At 35.0% G+C, this 24,127-nt stretch overlaps 4 protein-coding genes and 1 long non-coding RNA gene across 5 annotated transcripts; 1 reads left to right on the top strand and 4 right to left on the bottom strand.

The window, feature by feature from the left end:
- Positions 1-1,316: 1,316 nt before the first annotated feature.
- On the bottom strand, positions 1,317-2,298 carry LOC120266885. Its single transcript, XM_039274534.1, has one exon. The coding sequence runs from the start codon at positions 2,258-2,260 to the stop codon at positions 1,823-1,825; it is 438 nt and encodes a 145-aa protein (XP_039130468.1). The 5' UTR covers positions 2,261-2,298; the 3' UTR covers positions 1,317-1,822.
- A 4,027-nt stretch (positions 2,299-6,325) lies between these two features.
- Positions 6,326-8,651, bottom strand: LOC120267028 (transmembrane 9 superfamily member 11). The gene has a single exon (XM_039274706.1). It carries the CDS (start codon positions 8,561-8,563, stop codon positions 6,584-6,586), a length of 1,980 nt encoding a protein of 659 aa, XP_039130640.1. The 5' UTR covers positions 8,564-8,651; the 3' UTR covers positions 6,326-6,583.
- A 1,844-nt stretch (positions 8,652-10,495) lies between these two features.
- On the bottom strand, positions 10,496-14,036 carry LOC120266383. Its single transcript, XR_005538152.1, has 4 exons — positions 13,833-14,036; positions 12,582-12,774; positions 10,992-11,114; positions 10,496-10,872 (listed from the first exon to the last, which is right to left on the bottom strand). It is a non-coding gene; the product is annotated as an uncharacterized LOC120266383 (long non-coding RNA).
- Positions 14,037-18,019: 3,983 nt separating this feature from the next.
- Positions 18,020-19,468, top strand: LOC120266973 (spermidine coumaroyl-CoA acyltransferase). The gene has a single exon (XM_039274637.1). The coding sequence runs from the start codon at positions 18,021-18,023 to the stop codon at positions 19,368-19,370; it is 1,350 nt and encodes a 449-aa protein (XP_039130571.1). The 5' UTR covers position 18,020; the 3' UTR covers positions 19,371-19,468.
- A 190-nt stretch (positions 19,469-19,658) lies between these two features.
- Positions 19,659-23,968, bottom strand: LOC120266972 (aspartate aminotransferase, chloroplastic). Its single transcript, XM_039274636.1, is given in 12 exon segments — positions 19,659-19,955; positions 20,039-20,167; positions 20,169-20,304; positions 20,399-20,565; positions 20,645-20,788; positions 21,141-21,250; positions 21,345-21,453; positions 21,543-21,632; positions 21,708-21,746; positions 21,923-22,117; positions 23,611-23,658; positions 23,737-23,968. Coding segments are annotated over 12 exon segments (1,362 nt in total). The 5' UTR covers positions 23,800-23,968; the 3' UTR covers positions 19,659-19,823.
- Between the last annotated feature and the right edge of the window lie 159 nt (positions 23,969-24,127).

Raw genomic sequence — 24,127 nt, 5'->3', positions numbered from 1 at the left:
GAATAGGCAAAACAAAAAGAATAACAATCTTCTTGTTGGGATAACAATTGCTGGGGTAACTGATGCAATTTAGAACATGATGGGCATGCATAATCCCAAGGATATCCTACAATTCTTCATTTAATTATTCAAATAATTATATGTATATATTTTTAAAATTTTAAAAATATGTACTTTGATTGCTAACCGAGATCATGTGACAACAGACAATTGGCTTCTTTTATTGTAAAGCTACGATTATTGATTTTTATCAGTTACTTTGGAGTGGCGAGGCCTTTTTTTCAAGGGTGCTCATAATACAAAAATAATAATTGTTCAATCATATTTGTGTTTGTGCTTTTTGGAGATTGAAATCTAATAAGGAACCATTCACTTAAAAAAGATGCAATTCCGGAGTGATTCATTGATAACAACACATAGGGCAAAATATGCCATCCCTAAAAAATGATCCTTTTTAAAAATCTCTGATCTAATCTTGCACATTGCTTATATATTTGTAGCCTATGCAATGAAGTTTCAAAATATTCCCATTGTAGATGCTCATATGACAAAAGGTAATCCCTATTTGAAGCCCATAATTAATCATAAAAAAAATACACAGCAGTATTTATGCTTATAAATCATTCACAACAAGGACAAGAAAACTAATGTTGACTATTAAGTACATAAAACTTATATCAAGGTGTGGCTTAAGTCCCAGTTAACAGGTTTTCAGATTAAAGAAGAAAATTAATTTTGCTGATCCAAAACAAGGGAAAAAAAACTTCCTAGTTTTTGCTGTGAAAGGTTGTTTGGCCCAAAGAAAGAAGTAATCTTGCAATTAGTTTACAAATAGTAAGAACACTGAGATGAGTATTAATTATTGAAGAAGGATTATACCATGGTGATTAGTCTTGAACTAGTCTTAACCATTACCAGAAAGTGATCTAACTAAACCCCCCTCTAATCCTCAATCTAATCCTATATACTCAGATAACTCCATTAAACAGAGCCTTATATCCAATCAAAGAGAGTCATGGAGTTGATCAATTTATAAAACTCAAAAACATGCACAACAATAACTCTTAGTTTGGATTTATAACCACAATAAACATGGGAAACTAATTAATTTGCATCAAATTTTGAATGTTTCAAAAGATGAGATTTTTCTCTATATATCAATGTAAGGGTTTTTTTAATAACAAACAATACAAACAAATCTTATTTAACCCCTTCTCTGCTGCTAAGCATAACAGATACACAGATACAATTACCATAAAGCAACCATAAGCCCTAATAAATAAAAAAAAAAACATTATAACAAACAAATTGAACAAATATAAAAACACACACAAACACATATTATTAATAGATATTGTTCAGAAATTAAACTTCAACAAATCCATGGAATAAAAATAGGAAATTTAGACCTCTTAGGTTCAAAGATCAACTTATTGAAAACAAAAATCGACAAATTTGATACTAAGACCACATCAAACCCTAGAAAAAAAAAGCCCTAAAAATTCAATCTTTCAGCACCCCAAAATCAAAATCACTGACTATTTGAAAGCATATCACAGACCACCAGGAAGACAATCACAAGCACTACGATTCATCATTCAATCACAAGCTCCCCCTTTTGAAAAAAATATATATAGAGGATGATTGCATGAAGAAATAGTACCAGATCGGAGATGGAGAGGCGAAGGAACTCACAATCACGATCATGATCCACCAACAGTGCCCGATCAGAGATCAACGCCAAGATCAATCGATCTTTCTTTCTCTTTCTCTCTTCACAAAACCTTGAATTGATGGCGAGTAATCAAAATTCGATCGCCGCTCACGAGATTTGGAGCATGGCATCCTTCGGACGCCGGATCAAAGCATCGCCCTTCAATAACATGGCCGGGAAAGGCAGCGCGCTTGGGGCAGGGGCAGCAAGGAAGGGTGACCCCCAGAAACTATCAGCAGCGGCGCCGTTGCTGGGGACTGCGGAGGCGGATCGGATCTGCTTAGAAAACGCATCCGGCTCAGGTCCGATCCGGCGCGTTGAGCAGGGGGTGGAATCTACGCCGGTGGATGATGGTCGGAGGGTTTTCAGGTCCTCACCGCGCTTCAAGATGGTGACCTCCTCCATCACGAGGTTGTTCGAGGGGAGCTTGACGACCATGGAGTTATCCTTATCGGAGAAGGCGACCCTCCGCCCCGGATGGGTCCTCCGCCGAGCCTCCGGCGAGCAGGAGCCGCCGTGATATCTACGAATCGATGGAGTTCCCATGAGCGGTGAGCTTACCGCGGAGAAGAACAAAGATTGGTTTGTTTGAGATGGTGGAGAAGTGGTGTGTTTATATAAGGGCTTGAACCGACTTGTATTTATGGTAGAATTACGTAAATAGCCCCGGGGTTTTTAACAATGTTCGAATCAAACTGCGTCTTTATGGGTCATTTCGGGAAACTTTGGTTAACTTTTAGAGTTCGATTAGGACTCAAATAATTGAGGGGGTGTGTGGGGCCTGTAAATAATCGTTATGTTAATTTTGTGATTTTTGTCGTGTTGCGATCGATTGGGGGGATCTCGGCCCTTCATCTTTGATTGTGCGGCTGAGATTGAGTTTAAGTGAGCTAATTTTTATTAATATGGTAAATTAAAAGAAGGCCTATGATTTTGTTTTTGCTGAAAATTGCAAAATTTTCGAGTAGGTTACAAATCCTGATTTAATTGATTAAGGTTTTTTTTTTATTGAATATTAATTTAATATGTAGAGGTTTGGGTGGTAATACGAATAAGTGCCAGGGATTTCTTCTGAAGAGTTTAAGGCTTATGAATGCTACATGATTTTTTTTAAAATTATTTAATTTATTTATTTATTTTGATGAATGTAATATACAGAAGCATGCTTAATATTGAGATAAAGTGAGGGGTTTCGATGGAAAAAGAAGGTGAAAATCTAGAATCACGTGATAAGGTGGAATCATGAAAGGACACGTAAAAAGCACCAAAAATTGAATAGCCGTGTCGGTTGCACATTAGTTCATTATTTAGGGTTTGTTTGGATTAGCTTTTAAAAAACTAGAAGTGCTTTTTTATAAGTTAAGCACTTCTGGGTTAAAAAAAAATTGTTTGTATTGACTTTTCTGTAAAAACAGAAGCTGTAAAAAAAAGCTGAAAAACAGTTTTTTTCATAAACTAATCATGAGCAATTAAAAAAAAAACAACTGTTTTTTAGCTTATTTTTACAGCTTTTACTTTTATAAAAAAACTAATACAAACACAAAAATATAAAAAAATGCTTAACTTACACTAGAAAATCACTTTTACTTTTTTTAGAAGTCAACCCAAACGAGGCCTTAATGTCATTCGAGGAAACCGAACCACGTCCATGAACCAACTCATTTTGCAAATAAAAAAAAATACCAATCAAATTTTCAACCTTCTAAATTATCTCTTATTATTATTAAAAAAAATTGAATAAACCATTGAGAAAACAAGACACTAGCAGATAACGATAAAGTAATAGAAAATCGAAACTGTAAAAAAAATAAATCATGGGTAAATTTTTTGATAGGATACCCAACTATGGTGAATTATCAGTTTGAGGTCCAAACTTTGATTTGTATCAAAATGGTGATCTATTTTTAATTATGTTTCACCGATTAGGTACCCAGATAATTCCGGTTATATTTGAATGATGTGGTAGTTCGGAAATATGAGTCAGCATAAAAAAATAAATGGTGTTTGCCACGTCAGCAACCCAGGTCACATTTTTCTCTCTCTCTCTCTCAAGCTCTTTAATTAGTCAACTATATGTGGGTCTTGGTCCAAATGCGAAAGCTTGGCGTAGTCAACCTGTTTAGCCACCACCATGCCGAGTCTTGGTCCTCCGTCCGTCTTCAATCTCAGCAAAAACATCACTTTTAGAGTAGCTTTCGGTTGCAGTCCCATTCATGAAGAGCAAGACAAGTTTCTCTCTCTCTCTCTCTCTCTCTCTCTCTCTTTCAAAAGCTCTTTAATTAATAATGGTGACCAACACTCATTTACTTGAACTGAATTTTTTTAACATTAAGAGCTAGAGCTGTGGAAGGCTATTCATAGGACGTCAAGAGATGTAAACCAAGTGAAGAAAATGTTAGAGATGATGTAGTTGGGTGGTGTTGGTGGAGGAGGAGCTCTGGGACGTCAGGGGATCAGAAGGGAAGGAGGAGAAGGTTTTGAGAAAGCTAGAGAGAGAGAGAGAGATAACCTGGGTTGCTGACGTGGCAAGCACCATTTATTTTTTCATTTATTTTTTTATGCTGACTCATATTTCCGAACTGCCACATCATTCAAATATGACCGGAATTACCCAGATACCCAATCGGTGAAACATAATTAAAGATAGATCACCATTTTGATACAAATCAAAGTTTGGACCCCAAACTGATAATTCACCATAGTTGGGTACTCTATCAAAAAATTTTCCCAATAAATCATCAATAAACAGTGGATCCTAGAACAAAAACGAAAAACTATGACAATTACAATAACGACAAAAAATAACAACAAAAACGACAACAATAACTTAAAGAAAAACAAAGACAACTACAACCACAACTCAAAAGAAAGGAACAAATGAAGATAAGAGTTTCTAACAATGAAGCTGTAAAAAGCAAAAACAAAAACGATAACAATAGCCCAAACAAAAACAAAGGCAATTACAACAACGACAATAACAACTCAAAGAAAGGGAACAAATGATGACAACTTCTAATAACGAAACTCAAGAAGGAAAAAAAACCCAATAAACAGTGTATTGTAGAACAAAAACGTAAACAATGGATCCTAGACACCAATAACGCAAAGAAAGGGAACAAATGGTGACAACTCAATAAATTTTTTTAATTAACAGATTATAAATTATCTCACAAATCAATTCTGCTTCTCATGCTTAATTCTCCAAGTTGAATTGATAAAATTAATAGTTTATGGATCAGTCACGGATTAAAACTAACATGCAAGTTCACAAAACAATTTAACCCATAGCAGTCACAACATATAATAGTAATAATAGTTTAATGTTTTAGTATCTAGATAACATTTATATTGTTTTTATTAATAAGCTAATATTTACATGGATAAAAGACCTGTGTACCTGCGGTAAATGTAGCAATAGCCATGCTGGAGAAAACAAGAATAGCCAGGCTAAGTTGGTTTATGCTAAGAAATAAACCAAACAAGATTTTTTTTAAACCAAGTCTTGTTTGCTGAAGAAAATATGAAATGCTATCAAGTGTTAAGTATTAAATAATCTGGGGTATATCATGCAAGGTCAGACAGATTAAGCAGGAGCAAGGAAGCAGCTCTGGAAGATCATCCCAAGCAAAACAATTTTGATTTTGATTTTGATTTCGATTTCCTTCAAATAAAAATAAAATGGGGATAACATAATAGTATTCTTGTTGCTGAATTAGAAAACCAATGTGATAAACCTAGATTTTACAAATAATATTGCCTAGTAGTAGGTTGAAAAATTATGCATGACAAAACTTTTCTATGCAATACAAGATAGGGATAAAATAGGAATAAACTTATCACAATCCTGAAACCCTTTAACCTGGTCTAGTCTTATTCATACACAAATCTATTACATTTAACCTAGTCTAGTCTAGTCCAATTCAAACCCAAATATATTACTTTTAACATAATTTGGTCTAATTCCAAAAAAGGCCTTAACATCCTACAAGTTTGGAAAAACTATGCACATTTCGGGAGAATTTGCTTACATGAAATAATAAAAAGGATTAGATGCTACTAAACCTATGAAGTACAAGGATCTCCCCTGAGAAAATATTAAAATAAACATCTTATCAGCTGATCTACATTGTGATACTATTATGTAGTTCACAAATCCAAAGGCACCCTGTGCATGATAAACTGAAAATTTTTGTAACAATATTTTCTACAAGAAGCACTTTTTCGGAATTTCTAACCAAAGCTTATGATGTCTAAAGACCACTAGCATTTCCAAAGCTAACTGAATTTCCCTGATTCTAGTGAAGCTGGAAGATGTTTTAGGAAACAAGTGAAAAATGAAGTGACAATGGGCTTAGTTTCTTCATCCAATGGATACACAATCAAGCTGTTCTCCCTCTTCTTTCCTTTACTTCTACAGCTGTAATATAAAAAGTTACTTGCACTTTTAATATAAAAGCCACAGGGTATGTTGATGTTTTCTCTTAAAACATATGCAACCAATGATCACAATAATACGTGTCTCAGGAAATACAACTCTTTAAATCAGAATAGAATACATGCACCATAAGAGCCAGGTATAGCATTCAATTTGAAGAATATGAAAGAAGAAAGTTCAAGAAATACAACTATCATGTTTCACCAATATCCAAAATTCAGTAAAAACAAAGTCATGCATATATCATATAAAGCTAACAAAGAATAACAAAACAGAATATAACAAAACAGATGATAAAAAGGGTAATTATTTTGCCTATCTCATTACTACAACAGACCAAACAACGCAAAGAGAACTATGTATGAAAATAACATCAGGGGAATAGGCAAACCACATTGTCTCCACCACTGAGCTCCAGCTGCAATGACAGTAGCTCAATCTAGTTTGACAGAAGAGAAGAGATAGTGAACGAACCAGAAAGAGGACATGAATCCAACAGTGCCTGTAGCAAACATGATGGCCAGAACCATAAGGAGGGAATAGCCAAGGTAGAGGGTGGCAGAGACCGGCCCACTCAAGCTCTTCAGATCAAATACAAGATAGTTGGCAGAGTATAAGAAGATATATATGGCAACAGAACCAGAAGAGAAGAAGGCCTTCCACCACCACCTCCAATCCTCCACGCAGAGATGCATGTAGGTCAAGACCAAGGAAACCTCAGCACAGACAATGACGAGGAGAATGAGGACAATGAAGAGGAAGCCAAAAACATAGTAGACACGGCCCATCCAAAGGCTGGACATGATGAAGAAGAGCTCAATGAAGAGGGTGCCGAAGGGGAGAGTACCAGCCCCGAGAACCAGCAGCCATGAAGGGTATTTCTGGGGAGGGATCTCACGGGGAATTTGGTTAGTCCTGACTGGGTATTCAATGTGGGCAGCTCTGGCACCGAAGAAGCCGCCGATGAGGGTGAGTGGCACGGAGATGCAGAACCAGAGCAGGAGGAGGATGATGAAGAGGTAGATGGGAATTGCGCCTGTGCTTTGGCTTCCCCAGAGGAGGAAGTTCAGGGTGGTGAGGATCAAAAAGGCAATGCCGGGGAAGAAGCAGGCCACACGCCATGAGACTGAGACCCAGCCGGAGTGATCACCACATCGGAGGGTCTTCCAGAGCCTCACAGCGACGTACCCAGCGGCGATCCCAAGCACGAGGTAGAAGAAGAGCATGCCGGTGATGAGGGTGCCGCGAGAGGCTGGGGACATGAATCCAAGAGCGGCGAAGAGGATGGTAACCACCGCCATGCCGAGAATCTGAACGCCATCTCCAACCATGATGCAGAGGAGGGAAGGGTTTGTCGGCGCTCTGAAAACATCGCCGACTACGAGTTTCCACCCGGAGAGCTCCTCATTCATCTGCGCCTGCGCCTCTTTATCAAGCTCCTCATACCGGGTGAGATCCCTCCTCACGGTGCGCAAGAAGATCACGAGCACAATCCCAGCCAAGAAGGCGATCACCATGAGAGAATTCAAAATCGAGAACCAGTGCACCTTAGCACCCTCCATCTTCAGATACGCATCCCACCTCGACGGCCACTTGATGTCGCTCTCCACAAATGAGACCTCATAGGTGAACACCAACGGCTGGTTCTCCTTCACCACCATAGCCACCGTCGTCGGATCGCACTGGATCTTCGCCGGATACTGTGAATACATCTTCGCATCCTTCACCGACTCAGCATCATGCTGGAAGCTGCAAGGCACGACCTCGAATCCGACGACCATGTACCCGGGAGGGCCAGATCCAGCCTTATCAAGGGTGGGAATCACATCCACGGCATCGCCAGTGCCCATAACCCTAGCCACATTCGTCTCCTCGTACTTGTGCACAAGCACAGTGAACTTGAGATGATTGAAGAGGTAATACGAATCACCAACGCGAATACCAACAGGGTACCCCGTCCACCGGAGCATAAACTCATCCTTCTTAGTATACCGAATCGCCGGAAGGTTGTCAAGGATGAGATTCACCTGGTACATCTCGTCGATGCGCTTCTTAAGAAGGCTCAACGATTCGGCGTTGAGGGGATCGGTGCGGCAGAGGAGGATATCAGACTCGTTGGTGAACATCTTGAACCGATAAGGCGAGGTCTCAATCCGATCACCCATGAGAAGCTCGCCGAGATTCTCAGCGGAATCCTTGACGCCTTCCCCAGGAGTGCAGAAGGGAAGGCTGTAGTAGCTGAATGGCATCTCAGTTTCAATGGAGGTGAGAGAGTTTACCTTGACGGAAAGCAATTCGCCGACGGAGTACTTGTAAGGATAGCTACCGGGGAGGTAGAAGGAACCACCAGGATGAAGAAGAACGGAGAAGACGAGAAGAACGCCATAGATCCAGATCGAAGAGAGCTCCGCCATGGCCTTCGTCCCAGATCTAGAAGACGAGAGATGGAGGAGATCTATGAAGACGGGATCTGGAGATGGAGATGGGATTGAAGACCTTCCGTAACGGAGTGAAATAGAGACCTTGGTGTGAATTTATAGCTACGGTTTTTTCATATACACCCCTCAAATATATTTTAATTATAATTAAATCCCTGTGAATCAGGTGGGAATTTGCTTATAAAGCTCTGTAAAATTAGATAATTACATATATGTCTACATAGTAGTATTTATTATGGAACAATATTTAGTATGAGTAATTAATATTTTTGGAAGGGGATTTATCTACAAATAAATGAATAATGATATTTTAAAAGGTGAAAATATGCAAGGAGATCCATTTGAGGGGTAGTTTGGGAAGGGGATTTTGGAAATGGGCTTATAGTTCCAGGTGTCGGTGCGGCTGTTCACGCGAATAGCGCCAGCCGGCGTCACCTCTCGTTCCAGATTCACATTAAAAGCCACGTGTAAAGTTATAGTTATATATATATATATATAATAAAATTTAAAATTTAAAATTTAAGCCAAAATTTAACATTAATTATTTATTGTTTTATTCTATCTTGTTCGCTCAGCAAAAATGGAGATATTATTTGAAATAATAAGGAGCGTATGTAAGCAAAATTAGCTTCGCTTGGGCCTTTCTGAGAACTCATGTCTTGAATCTATTTTACTGCAATGCTATGTGAGATCTGTTGGAGCACCTAGAAAAATTTGTACACAAACCCTTGTAAATTATTGTTGGAAAAAATCATCATAGAATTTTTATTTTATTTTTTATTTTTTAAAAAAATTGTAAATGCATAGGTTTTTTGGAGGTACATAAGTAACCTATTTTTTTTTGAGAATATACATAATATTTATTTAGCCTCATATCATCAAGAATATATATCCATATAAAAGATATGTATAGATTTTTTTTATCCATAAAAAAATCAACTAAAGAGTGAAAAAAATAGATTCAATTAGGTAGTAAGGGGGTGAAAACATAATTAAAAGCTTTATATGGACTAACATATGAAAAAAAATGACAAACACCTGTTTCTATGATGTGTGAATTGATTATGACATCACTTATAAGTTAATTCCTCTAATAAGAATTTAAATCATCACCATTTGTCATACAAAAAACTTATTTTGATGCCGCTAACTATTTGAACTAAGTGATTTTGGCTAAACATAAAATTATTCTCATAAAATTATGCATGCAATAATACATTGACATAATAAACTTGGTAAAAAAATTAAATGAATAAATAAAAGAAAACCCATATAAACCATTCACGTACGGGCAAGCTGACAATGGCCGTTGAATCGAACAAATTCAATAAATTTAAATTAACTGATCGTAGGTGTACGTACATGCTCAAAAGAAAATTACAAACTTGGAAGACGGTTTTCCATTAACTTTTGGAAGCTCTGTGACTCCGTCGATACCGGTTACGGTTCTGTCCTCATTCGTGCGCATGACCAAAGCGCGACAAAAATTTATGAAATAAGGAAATACATTGGACCTTATCAACTGGCGACAATATTATTATTTTTTTTAATTTTTATATTTTTTTAAATTTTTTTACATTACCCTTGGATAAATAGATTTTTAGGAAAAAAATAAATTATAAGCCTTTTAAAAATTTACTAGATAATTCTATCTTTTTACTATGCAGTTCATTACATCAGTTTTTTCTTACATTTTTCTCTATGCAGCTCACTTCGTTTAACCTTATGTGTTTTCGTGTAACTACATAAATTTTTATTTAAATTTATAGTAATTTTTTATTTATTTCCATCAACATCAGTTACTTTTGTCATCAAAAGATCAAAAAAATACAATGTCAAAAAAACAAAAAATAAAAAAAATAAAAAAAATAATTTATGTGGATACCCAAATTTAAAAATCTTTTTTGTGAATAACAAAACTTCAAATGGACTATTTGTTCATTATCGGTAGACTTTACACATGATGCTATACATATTACACACTAAGGGGAAAAATTATAGTTATTAATCAATTGCCAACTCTAGTTTGTTTTGTAAGCGATAATACATTTATAATGTCAAATTTTAGTTCCAAAAGAATTTTTGATACTGTACCAGGCTTTAAAGATTTTAAACCAAAATCAAGTTAATAATAGATGAGATTAATACGAGTGCGACACCACCGACTTCCAGTTTCCTGAGAAACAAACATCTTAAGTGAAGAAGTCGACTTCCAAGAAATGAAATTTTGGTCCACTTCCATCCTTTTCCACCATATTTCTGAAAGTGATCCTTCCATTCATACACTTCATGATTTCCACCAAAAACAAACACAGACGCAATCTTTCATTAAAACCTAACAGAAAGGTTCCTGTTTTGTGGTAATTTGATTATAATGGTTGTGTAGGGTATCAAGTGTTCTTACCAGCATGTTTGTTTCCTTTTTCTTTCCCCACTGTTTTTGCTTGTGTTTGAGGTCTTTAGTTGATGAAAATAGGTAATTGTCCGCAAAATTATCGTCCTGCTCCTCAATGACGGCTTCCGGAAACTGCAATCCAATCAAAAAAATGTTGTCTCATAGTAACTAAATTTTATGCGAAATCCTAAAGCCACTTAATCAGTTATTAACTTATTATTGATATCATGTTCTTCTGTTCAATAGATTTCGAGCAAAAAGAATTACCATTTCAAAGGAACTTACCGATTACCCAGGAGGCTAAAGAAAATTAAAAGAAATGCCATAATTTTGCAATGACGAAGAGAGAAATTAGTATATAGGTTTCTTGGCATTGAAATTGTGGGCCTTGTCACAATTAGTTAAACTCAACCACTAATTAAGGAGTGCTGAGCACATATTTCCAATATTCTGATGGCAAATCAGCTACCACATACATTAGGACCACGAAAGGCCAGTACCAGCGCTTACTTAGCAAAAGGATAGCAGGACCAAATACTCTAAATTGAAGGTCAGAGTTGGAATCATATATTGAAGCTGGCATTTCTCCAGATATTTAAAATAAATTCAATACAGAAGAACTTTATACTGATCTAAAAAAAATAAACATCCATTGACCAAACTGCACAAAAAAAAGGGCATTGTCTAGGTAACTTGACTTTGAGAACATGAGGGTATTCAATATTCATACAGACTTCACTTTGTGAAGAAGATGAGTGTATCCAAAACAACAATATGAGTGATGTCATCGATGCATCAGCATTGAATCTTCACAACTCTTAAAGCTCTATTATCATGTCGCTAGATGTGCCTAATGGCTTCTTTGATTTGGGCTTAGATCAAAAGGCAAATGGAGGTAAGGCACAAAGTGGAAAAAGAGACATCCCCATGTTCTTTATGCTTAAAAAATTTCATTGACAACTACAAAGCTTATAATAAATATTATTCGGAACTTTCAGTCAACACAAGCAAAGTAAGAAAGATACGAATATTATACTTTACACCAGAACAAGTCAGCAACAATTTCAAAAGCCAAAACAATATAAATTAAAAAGGAAAATCAAAATATGCTATAAACAAAAGATCCCTCAGAATGCCTAATCTCAACATAAAACGAAATCCGGCTCCTCAACCTCAGCAATGAAAACTCGCCGAGAGAGCACCGATCATTCATTGTCTCAAGCAAGTTCAGCTTACTAAATTTGTCATCACAGGGATCATCTGGCTATACAAAAGATTATTCAAAGCACATAAATCTTTAAAAAAAAAAAAGGTTCTGCAGAGGTAATCTTTCATATGAATATTAAAATATAGAGCAGGCGGATGGCCGACGGCCGTTGCCAAATTAATTAAAAATGATTAGTTGATTGTGGTGATTAGCACTGCACAAAAATAAACTGATCAGTTTACCTCAAGATTTAACCAATCCCTAGAACAAGGTCATGGTAGTCACATGCAGGATCAGTGATGATAAATTATTATGCCACTTCCAGGATTGAAAAGTTTGATAGAGAAGAGGGAAACTTGTCAATCCTGATAAATTTAAACTGATCAATTTACCTCAAGATTTATATTAATTACAACACACCCCAGTCCGGTGAATAGATATTCAGCTCATGTGATTGGCATCTTTTGGTCTCATTGGCAGATTAGACCCCTTGACTTCAGCTCTTGTGCAACCAAAGCTTTGTAGTTACTATTCTCTAGATTCCAGGGGAAACTGGCTTACAGGTTTTGATTCGATCAACCTCTCCTGAAACAATAAAAGCAAAAAATTAAAGAAAAAAACAAAAGACAACTTTGGAAACCAAGGTGTAGGAGGCGCCTAATGCATTTGATAAACACAAAATTAGATACAGCATGCAACAATTAACATGGGAAGAATGACCAGTATGTTATTTTAAAAAATGAACCTATAGTAGCAGCCCTGCTGTGCCCAGATAAATCACATTTCAAAATACACACATGAAAAGGAAATCAGTCTTAGATTATAAAGGCCAATTTATTTGCTAAGAAACAAATCATTCTTAAATCAGTAGCTGTAAAATGCCGTGTCCACATGAAGCTCAACAAACCAACAATAAGACTATGAGTTGCAGTATTGCTTCAAAGTTCTCATCAATAATGAACTAAAGTATAAAAAATGAAGGAAATACAAACCACATGAGAGGGAACTCTCCCACAAATCTATAATTTTTTACGAAAACTGCACCACCTGATATAATGCAGGCATGCCAGGCATCAGACACTGTTCAGTCATAAATAAAATGCTTTCACTGTTTCTTGTTAAAACTTCAATACGATAGAGACTGAAAAAGAATAACCCCAAGATCCAACAAGATCATGAATCTACCTTCAATAGACCACTAATAAACTGTAGGATGTTTACACAATAAAAATTATGTTTATAGATACAATGAAAGCCAGTTGAGTTGAAAAACTGGCTAAAAAGGACAAGCAATATTTTCTCAAACTGCCGCATCAAAATTGTTCCTTAACTGTTCTTGAACATCAGCAATAATATAATGCAGAAGAAGGCATGCAAGTACCAATGAACATCAAAATATAACTTACAAAGATACAATCTTTCCATAACAAAATAATGTAAACATCATTGAAACCACTACTATGATGCAATTTGAACAATAGAAAAGAAGTTTTATTTTCAATTCACAAGCCATTCAAATTCAATAAACAAAGTCACGGATGTTGCATTAGAGAATAATAAAAGAACACAAACAAGATCAATTTCTAGACATATCCCATTTCAATTTAGAAAATAACTAGTAAAATCATTGAAAGGTAAACCACATTGCATCCATCGCTGATTGGATCTTTCCCAGAGCTGAAGCTTGTTAGGGTTGCCGCAGGAGAGTTAGAAGATGCCTCCAAATCAGAGGAACATCAAGAAGACAAGGAACAAGCCCCGGATCGAGGTCCATGAGAAGCCCCGTCTTGTTCCTAGATCACTGGTTTTCCACAGTGGCGGAGCACTTTGGGGGAGGGTTTTAGGGTTTTTGTTGGTATACTAAAGCTTTTGCAAAAACAACCCTTTAGAAGTGTAAAATTAGGAGTATATAAGGAGGTTTCTATTGAATTTGGGGTAAAGTTATAATAATTAAATAATGAAAATATTTTAAAAGATATGATTTTTTTTAATTTTCAAGTTATGAATAAAAAAGAAAAATTACTCTATGGAGACTTCAATAGATTTTTTATATTTTATGTCCTCCTTGTGACATATTTTTATTTTTATTTAATTTATTTAATATTTAATATAAAGATTTTTTTTTTTGTTTATATGCTGTAAAAAATTGCATTTAAACAGTTATAAAAACGTTATTTGTTTGTCGTTTAGTTTTTTTATTTATTTTGTTTAGGTTAGCCCTCTGTTGTCAATTGTTGTTGTGAACCTGTAACCTGTTTCACATTTACTTTTGGGTTAATCATTTTTTCTATCTTATTGTTATTTTGTTAGATTTTGTTATTATTATTATTTTTTTTGTTTTTGTATCGTCTTCTTTTTAGTATTATTTGTGGTTTATTCATTTACTTCAAAATATATAAAATTAAATATTTAACGAGAATTTTCCCCTGAATCGAATCATACATAGTAAATTTATAATAATTAAATAAAGAATATTTTACATATATATATATATATTTTAAATTTTCAGGAAGCTGAGAATAAAAAAAATTACTCTAACCTATAGAGATTTCATTAGAATTTTTTATATTTTTTGTGCTCCTCTTGACATATTTTTAATTTTAATTTTATTATATTAATAATTTAGTACAAATTTTTTTTTCTTTATATGTCCCTGCAGAAAAAAAAAAATACTTATAAACAATAAAAACGGAATTTTTTGTGAATTCTTTATTTTTTAAAATATATAATTTTTAAATTTTCAAGAAGCAAAGAATAAAAAAATACTCTAAACTATAGAGATTTCAATTTTTTTTTTTTAATATTTTTATTTGCTCCTTGTGACATATTTTTAATTTTTTTAAAATTTAAACATAAAAGTATTTTTTTTTTGTTTATATGCCCTAATAAAGAAAAATTATACGTATAAACAATTATAAAATCGATATTTTTTTAGTAGTTTAGTTGTTTGTTTACTTCATTTAAGTTACCTTTGTTGTCAACTGTTGTTGTGCAATTAGATGACTAATCCTGTTTTTTGTTTTATTATTATTTTATTGGGTTTTGTTGTTCTTTATTCTCTATCGATCTGTGCTATTTCTTTTTAATATTTTATCCATTTATTTGTTTGTTTGTTTTATTTTGGTTAGGATCAGTCATCAATTGTTATTGCGGCTTGTTTTTCATCCACCTAGAAATGGCACCCTATACTTTTACTGTGTTTATTGTTTTTTTATTGAATTTTGTTATTTTTTTCTTCTTTATCGTTATGTATTGTTTTTTTTAAATATTATATACGATTTATCCACTTACTTCAAAAGTTTAAAATTATGTGTTTAGAAGGAGTTTTTTCTTAAATTTGAGGTAAAGTTATAATAATTAAATAAAAAATATATTTTAAAAATATATGAAATTTTAATTTTCAATAATCCAAGAATTAAAAAAATTACTCTAAACTACAGAGATTTCAATAGATTTTTTATATTTGATGTGCTCCTCTGGACATATTTTTATTTTTTTATTTTAATATATTAATAATTTAATATAAAAGATTTTTTTTATATGTCCCTTAAAATATAAAGAAAACTGTTTATAAACAATTATAAAAACAACGTTTGTTTTTGGTTTAGCTATTTATTTGTTTTATTTTTGTTGGTCTCGGTTGTCAACTACCTCTTTCCCTTCAACTTTGGATGTATAGCTAGTCCTTTTATGTGATATTGTTGTTTTTATTGGATTTCGTTGTTGTTTTCTGTTTATTGTTCTATATATATATATTTTTTAATATCATATATGGTTTGTTTATTGTTGTGGTATTTTTTCCATCCACTTGTGTGTTTGCTTGTTTCATTTTAATTATACCTTGTTGTTAATTGTTATTGTAACTTGTTTTCCATCCATTTTCTAGAGGGTGTTCATTTCACTGTAAATGAGGAAAGTAAGGGAAGTGACACTTCTCTGAAATGAGGGGAAGTATACCACTTACAAGACTTCTATGTTCATTTATCAAAAAGTGATAATAGAACCAAAAGATTTACATGTTGGATGAAGTTCTATGAGTTCAAAAAAAATTTTAGAAGTGAAAAGAAGTTGGTTTTTATAGATTGGCTCACTTCCCCATTTCAGCACAAATGAATAGCAGAAGTGGAGAAAGTCAGACCACTTCCCTCACTTCCCCCCACTTTTTCTTGAAATTAACGCCCTTAGTGATTCACTAGTTTATTTTTTTGTTTTATTGAGTTTTCCCTCCTGTTATTCTATGCTGTCTTTTTGTTATAATTATCATAATTATCCATGGTTTATCTTTTTTTTTTTAAAAAATATATTTATATATATTTACAAATTATTTTTATTTACAAATATCCTGCAAGGTTGCAACTCAAAAATTAACTAAAAGCTTTTCCTCAAAAACTAACCTATTATTTCCTCTCATATTTATTTAACTTTTAAAAAAATAGAAAAATATTATTAATTTATATTTTAATTAAATTTATAAGTTATTTTTTAACCATAAAGACATATATGTAAATATGATTTTTGAAAGAGTATATTAGTAATTAACTAATTATCCACCTACACACAAGGTGCACAACCTATTTTTTTATAATGCTTTATTCATAATTTTCACATGTATATATATATATATATATTAAACAGAACAGACACACCCACTCTCTTGATAAAAGTTACATGCCCTCATGCTTGCATCACTCGTCAATTCTCTTCTTCAAAAGATCATCATTGTGCCCCTTAAATCCATTATTATAATTACATAAAAACATATTTTCATATATATAAGTTAATTAAATATTAATCTTGATGTATTATAAATGCAATTAAAAAAGAAAGAGGAGAGAATGTTGATTAGAGTCAAATAATGAGAACTTAAAAATGGAGTTAAGTGAACCATTAAAATCCATTTGAGACTCAACACCAAAAGAACTAATTATGGGTGCATGGTATTTATTTATTTATTTATTTTTTCTTGTGGGTCTTACCAATTCAGTACACAGTTCAAGTGCTCTCTTCTCTGTCCATTGTCTACTCATTCTATTTTTGATAATGTTTGGTTGGTCACCTTTCATTGTTGTTGTTGGTGAGAGAGATGTGTTTGTGAATAAAGTTATTCACCCAATAAATATATATATATATATATACACACAGAGTTTATTAATTAAAAAATAGTTATATGAAAAAAATTTACGTGAGAGAAACAAATAAGAAATAATTAATTAATAAAAAACTAGAGGTAGGGTGATAAATACAAAGTTTGCTCAAAACACCTAAAGAAATATAGCATAATAAATATAATTTTTCGGTATAATTTATTTTTCTTTATATTTTTAATTTAAAGGAGCCGTGTCAATTCTAAAGGTGAATTTGAAAAGAGAGACGACATAATTAATATTAGTATTATTTAATGGTGAAATTAAATATAAGATGCGCACTCAACTTGTTTTTCATTTTTTCTTCTAGTCCATTTATTTTATACTAAAACTTATTTTTCAAATAATGTCAAAAACATAATTTGTATGGTGTGTCTTTCACATGGTGTTGAATTGGTAATAAGGTGAGAGCAAAAAGGGAAAAAAGCCTTTAAAATGTTAACAATATTTAATTCAAAACCATCCTCTCATGAACTACCACCAAGCAAAAAGTAATGTGCACTTGAAAGTCAAACCATTTTAGCCAATTTGGAGAACAACTAGATGCCACAAAACTGGCCGAAAAATCCACTCCACTAGTGCTATCAAATCATGAACCTAAACACTTATCACAATACCACTCTTTTTATTTTTGCATCTATATAACCACATAGAAACACTCCAAAGTGTTTGCAAACTCACTCACTAATGGCTACCACCCTCAATGACCTTATTCCAATTGAGAAGGAAAACATCATCATGGTGAAGCCTTCACAACCCACTCCTTCTCCTCTTCTCTCCCTCTCCACCATTGACAATGATCCTAACCTTGAACTCATATGCCAAACCATCTATGTCTATAAATCTAATGAAACTAAGCTTGATCCAACCTCCATCATCAAACAAGGCCTTGAAAAATCTCTAGTTGAGTTCTATCCCTTAGCAGGGAGACTCAAGAGATACAGTGAAGATAACAAGCTTAAAGTCAAGTGCAATGGAGAAGGAGTTCCATTTTTAAGTGCAACAACAACATGCACACTCTCTTCACTTAACTACTTTTATGATGTAAGTGTTGATATTGCAAAGAAGTTTGTTCTTCAGTTTGAGTCTCAAAGTGAGGATGGAATTCATCCTTTAATGTTCCAAGTGACAAGGTTTTCATGTGGAGGTTTTACAGTAGGGATGGGGTTATCCCATTCCATCTGTGATGGCTTTGGAGCTTCTCAGTTTTTCCGGGGAGTGGCCGAGCTCGCCGCCGGCAAGTTAGAGCTCTCGGTGAAGCCAGTGTGGGAGAGGGAGAGGCTTTTGGCCAACCCAAATGAAGAACCACTCCATTTCCCTTATTCTAAGGATTCACTAGCATGTTCTCCTCACTTACCATGCAATGATCTCTTGCATGCAAGCTTTGATGTTAAGGCTGACAGCATTCAAAAACTTAAGCTTGAACTTAGCTCTGATACTATAAAACTTGGCTCTGATACCATTACTACATTGGAGGCCCTTGGTGGGTTTGTTTGGAGGGCAAGGATTAGAGCCTTGGAGATGAACTCAGATGGAAAGGTGCAATTCTCATTGGCCATAGGAATGAGGAACCTTTTGGACCCTGCCCTTAATAAAGGATACTATGGCAATGCCTTCATTGGTTCTCATGTATTCATGGATGGGAAGGAGCTTTGTGAAGGGCCACTATCAAGAGTTGCATGGCTTATTAAGGAGAGCAAGAGGAGAGCAATGAGGAAGGAATACTTGGGACCATATTTGGGAATGATGGAGAGATTCAATCAAGAAAACAAGAAGGTTGAGGCCAGTGGAGCTGCTACTGTATTAACTGATTGGAGGCATATGGGGCTATCAGGCGTCGATTTCGGGTGGAACAACTCGGTGAACGTTGTTCCGGTGCCGTGGAGAATGTTCGGACATGTCGACCTTGTGGTCTTTATGCCGCCATTTGGTTTGGATCCGGCAATGAAGGGCGGAGTTAGGGTTTTAGTTTGTCTTCCTAGGGTTGCCATGGCCAAGTTCAAGGAGGAGATGGCTACTCTTTCAACTGTCGTCTGAAGCTCAATGGATGCATGCAATAATATGTTGTTATTGTGTTAACTTTGCCTTTGTTTTCTTATTAGTGATAAATGTCTTTTTAACAAGAGTTATATCAATTCGCTAATTTGGTTTTTATATGTAATTACAGATTATATGCATGAAGGTATAACAGAAAAAAACACACACACACACATCCAGAATAGAACATAATCAGAAAGTTTTGGTTAACAAGGTATGCTTAAATTGAGGATAGTTCCAAATACATAATTCCAAAGTTTATTGCATATGATAAATTAGCAACATCAATGCTAAAACTTAAGATAGATATATTTCGGAGTTTCTATTACTTATTTCACAGCATCAATAACTTGATGAGCAGAAGTTACCTAGAAAAGCTCACGTAAACTGGAACAAGATCAAAAAGTTCCAGCATAGCCTATCATACAAAAGAGCTCGAGAACTGATCTCATCTTAACTGACATTGTGGAAAGAGTCGATAATAGCATCGGCAAGGTATTCGCATTTGGACAGAGAAAGACCGGCCAAAGATATCCTTCCGTCCTTGGTCATGTATACATGCCACTTGTTTGTCATATTATCACTCTGGGTAACACAATGAAAAACACTATCAGCTAAAAAGAAATAAGAGCAAATTTTTAAATGATCAAATATTGAACTTTTTTCACCTGAGCTTTGTTTAAACCGGTGAAGGAGAACATGCCAATCTGTTTAAGAATGAAAGACCAATCTTTCCCGCTTTTATCCTTCTGCGAGAGACTGTCAAACAGCTTCTGCCTTACATTCTTAATCCGACCCGGCCATCAGTTCCATCTCTTCTTTCCACTCATTGAAAAGAGTTGGATTTCCGACTACATTGGCCACTATTCTAGCACCATGCACCGGAGGATTTGAGTACATTGGCCGGGCTAGTCTCTTCAGTTGGCTTTTCACCCTGATCATGCAAAAGGAGGAGCCCTACATCATTTTTAAAATACCAAGACCTGATATGCTCGACCCATAAAATTTGTATCTTTCTCATATTGTACCTTGTAGCTGCATCAGGAGATGAACAGACAACATTGATAGCTCCAATTCTTTCTGCGTATAACCCAAGATTTTTACTATACGATTGAGCAACCAGAAGTTCCATCCCATGTGCGACAAATGTCCTCACAGAAGATGCATCTTCGTCAAGGCTGCCACTCGCAAATCCCTATAGCACAAAAATCAGGAGTCAGGATAAGCAGCATTGCTCAGCAGAACACGTGGCAGTCACACTGAACTTGTTTTACCTGATATGCAACATCAAAGAAAGGGATATGGTTCTTCTCTTGAATGACATCTGCAATCTTCTCCCACTGTTCAGGAGTTGGATCGATCCCGGTTGGATTATGAGCACAGCCATGTAAGAGAACAAAAGATCCATCTGGGGCAGCCTGAAATGGAAAAGGTGTTAACAGACAATATTAGGTAGAAACATACTCTGGTTTCTGCAGGAAAGGTAGCATCCTTTTCTCAGAAAACAATTCCTTCAAAACAACTTTGCAATTAAAGCAAAACAATTCTGAATAATTTGAAAATAGAAGCCAACATGATAGCAAGATACACAAGCAACAATTTTAATTGGAAGTACAGATGACATAAACTGGTGAGTCGGTGACCAAGCTCTGAAATGTGGAGTGGACACATGCTAATCCTATTATTATGAGTGTCATATCAGGGAAGGGATCTCAAGCAAATGTGTCAATTTGTAACCCGTATTGTCAGCAAAAAGTTTATGAGCCATACCTTTATGTCTGCTATCATGCCATCAAAATCCAAACCAACAGTTCTAGGATCATAATATCTATATTCAGACCAGGGAACTCTTGCATCATTGAAAATGTTTTTGTGGTTACCTGTTCAACATTTAAAAAGAATTATTTCAAGAATGACTGAAGCAACTTAAGACGACCTGCAAAATCTAAGCGTCCAAATATGCAATGTGCACACCCCAAGTTGGAGATGATATCAAAGCTTTTGCTTCAGGAAAATATCGTTGAATAAATGCAGCTGCAAGACGAAGGGAGCCAGTCCCAGAAAGACCTTGAACAGTTGCCACCTGCAACAAAGGAGATGAAAAATATAATTAATCGAAGCAACAAAAACAATAAAATCCTGGTAAATAAACTAAGTACACAGTATCCATACTCTTCCTTCTTGTAAAGCAGCATTATCTGCTCCCAACAGCAACTCAGCAGTGGCCTTGTTAAATGCAGCCAAACCTTCGATAGGCAGATACTGCATAATTAATATCTGAAGTTCAGAAAAACATACAGATATAAAGGCATCATGCTAGCTTATTGCTCTATTTACCTCTTTGTTTTCTCCTTTTTCCAGCATGAGTTTCTCTGCCTGCATAAAGAACCTAAAGAATTAATAAATAGCCCATCTACAATGCCATCATTTTTTCCCCTTTTGCAATACAATTAATGACAAATGGAAGGAAACACCATTTGATAACAATTATGCTACTATGTGTTCTTATACGAGTAAGTCAGTTTTGCAGGGCACACAATCCCATCCCATACCTTTTGGACAACATTTAGAACATAAGGTTGAAGTTCTTCAGTCCTATAAGCTCCAACACCTAAGTTAAGTTTTAAGTCATTTGTATCAGCTTTGAATGCTTCTGAAACTCCAAGAATAGGATCTGGTGGGGCCATCGTCACACCCTCAAAGCGAGACACATTTACAGAAACAGCCATTCGTACACGTCCAGACATCTGAAAATTCAATTGTTGTAGAACGAAAAGCTTTAAATTTGTCCAATGCTAGAATATGATCATTAAGAAAGGTAGGTGACCTACAAACTTAACAGTTACAAACATGAACGACCACTTCTGTCATTAGACATATGTTCTGCAGCATCAAGTGCGTATATATATTTGCAACTTTGTTTCATAAAGTTTTTGATGATTAGTGTTCCATAACAACCCAAACTCCAAGTAATAATCAATTATTTGGAAGATATTTCTTGAATTTATTAATCTTTATCGCTCATCACCTTATACCCTTTGCCACATAAAATCTTCAGATGATAGCATAAGTATTTCGATGCACATTCGCATGTTCAATGTCAATACCAAAGCATGAATTTTTACTTGATATCCAGACAGAATAATATTTTATTTTGGTTTTATCATAAAAATTCAAACCCTCTACTTGTGTGTGTGCGTGGAAATGTCATATTTCAAGACACAAACTAGATGCATAAAAAGTCTTCATATGTATAAATCCTGTTCAACGCTGAATTATGTTTCTACTAAATGCATAACTACATCAACAGATGGCTTCCAACAATTATGATAGGGAGACAACAACAAATGCAGCGTGTGCCTCCAGCTTCCTCATGAGAGTATATAGAAACCCATCCTACCGGATGAAAATTCACATCAGTTTCCTTGCTTAAAATCTCAATCCAATTTCATCCTATCAAGCCCCATCTACAAACCCCAAATAAAAAGATCAAATTTTTTTTAGCTGATCACTAACCAATTCATCAAACAGCCACAAAATGAGCTTTTTCCAGAAACACAACATAGAAGAAACAAGGTGAGGACAACTCTTGATGCGAATGCTATTACTGGGGACAAGCTCACTGATAGAAGGAGAAGTGGTCGTCACTGAGGCATTTCCACAAACATGACGCGTGCCAGGACACCCAACTAATTGTTAACCCCTCCTCTAAACAACCTGGTTTCCAGAAATTACAATTTGCATTACAACTAATCAACATTTAACTACTAATCAGTATCTCCTTTCCTGCTTCTCAATTCATCACAAAATCTTTATATTTGTCACCACCGATGCCTTGATTTCGACGACCACTTCTCCTTCTATCAGTGAGCTTGTCCCCAGTAATAGCATTCGCATCAATTTTTCAACCAAACCGAATTTCAGTTCGTGACTCCTGCCTAATGCATAAGATGATAATTATACATTACAAAAACCAACAACTTCATGCCCACTTTCAAGTTTCAACAATTTTTCAACCAAGTTTTCCCGCCAATCCACAAATCAAACTATGATAATTATGCATTAGAAAAACCAACAACTTTATGGCCCACTTTCAACAATTTTTTAACCAAGTTTTCCCGCTAATCCACAAATTAAACTAATCTAATTTCCAAAAACCCAAAAAGCAACAAGGCAAAGAATCCAAACAAAATCATCAAAACATCACAGCTCAAACACAAAAGGCGAGAAATCACTCTACCTTGCCCTTGATAAACAGATCACCAACGCTCTTTCCGACCCCGATCCTCTACACAACCACCAAATTCCCAACATTTAGAACACTAACAAAACTCAAAATCTCATACACTAACCAGAAAACAGAGACCTTGGAATTATCGAGAATGGCCACCGGCGAGGAGAGGCCAAAAGATAACATCGTGGAAGCCATGACAACGAACAGAAAGCCCTAGATCGATGGAGGAGAAGGTCGAAGAGAAGAGGAATGGGAAAGCGAGGTGGGGAGGAGAGCGACGGCGATAAGTTCACCAGGCCAAGCCTTTGGTTTCGCAGGTGAAGTTCGATCTAATGCCAAGTTTTCTCCGCCAAGCCGTTATATAGATCTCATCGCGTTGTAGCTTTTTTATTAAAATTGTTTTCTTTTTAGCAGATATACCCCTACAAAGCATAATAATTAATGGTGTATCTTATTATGTATAACTATGAAAAATTAAAATTTTTATATGAACCAATGTAATATCATTATTATTTAATAATTA

The sequence above is a fragment of the Dioscorea cayenensis genome, chromosome 8, assembly GCF_009730915.1.
Source record: "Dioscorea cayenensis subsp. rotundata cultivar TDr96_F1 chromosome 8, TDr96_F1_v2_PseudoChromosome.rev07_lg8_w22 25.fasta, whole genome shotgun sequence".
Taxonomy (NCBI): Eukaryota; Viridiplantae; Streptophyta; class Magnoliopsida; order Dioscoreales; family Dioscoreaceae; genus Dioscorea; species Dioscorea cayenensis.
The sequence above is the reverse complement of the archived record's forward strand: the minus strand, read 5'-3'. Positions and strand labels throughout refer to the sequence as shown.

Excerpts from the sequence above, each read along its gene's own strand:
- LOC120266885 (XM_039274534.1), bottom strand. The coding sequence starts at position 2,260 with ATGGGAACTCCATCGATTCGTAGATATCACGGCGGCTCCTGCTCGCCG.
- LOC120267028 (XM_039274706.1), bottom strand. The coding sequence starts at position 8,563 with ATGGCGGAGCTCTCTTCGATCTGGATCTATGGCGTTCTTCTCGTCTTC.
- LOC120266973 (XM_039274637.1), top strand. The coding sequence starts at position 18,021 with ATGGCTACCACCCTCAATGACCTTATTCCAATTGAGAAGGAAAACATC.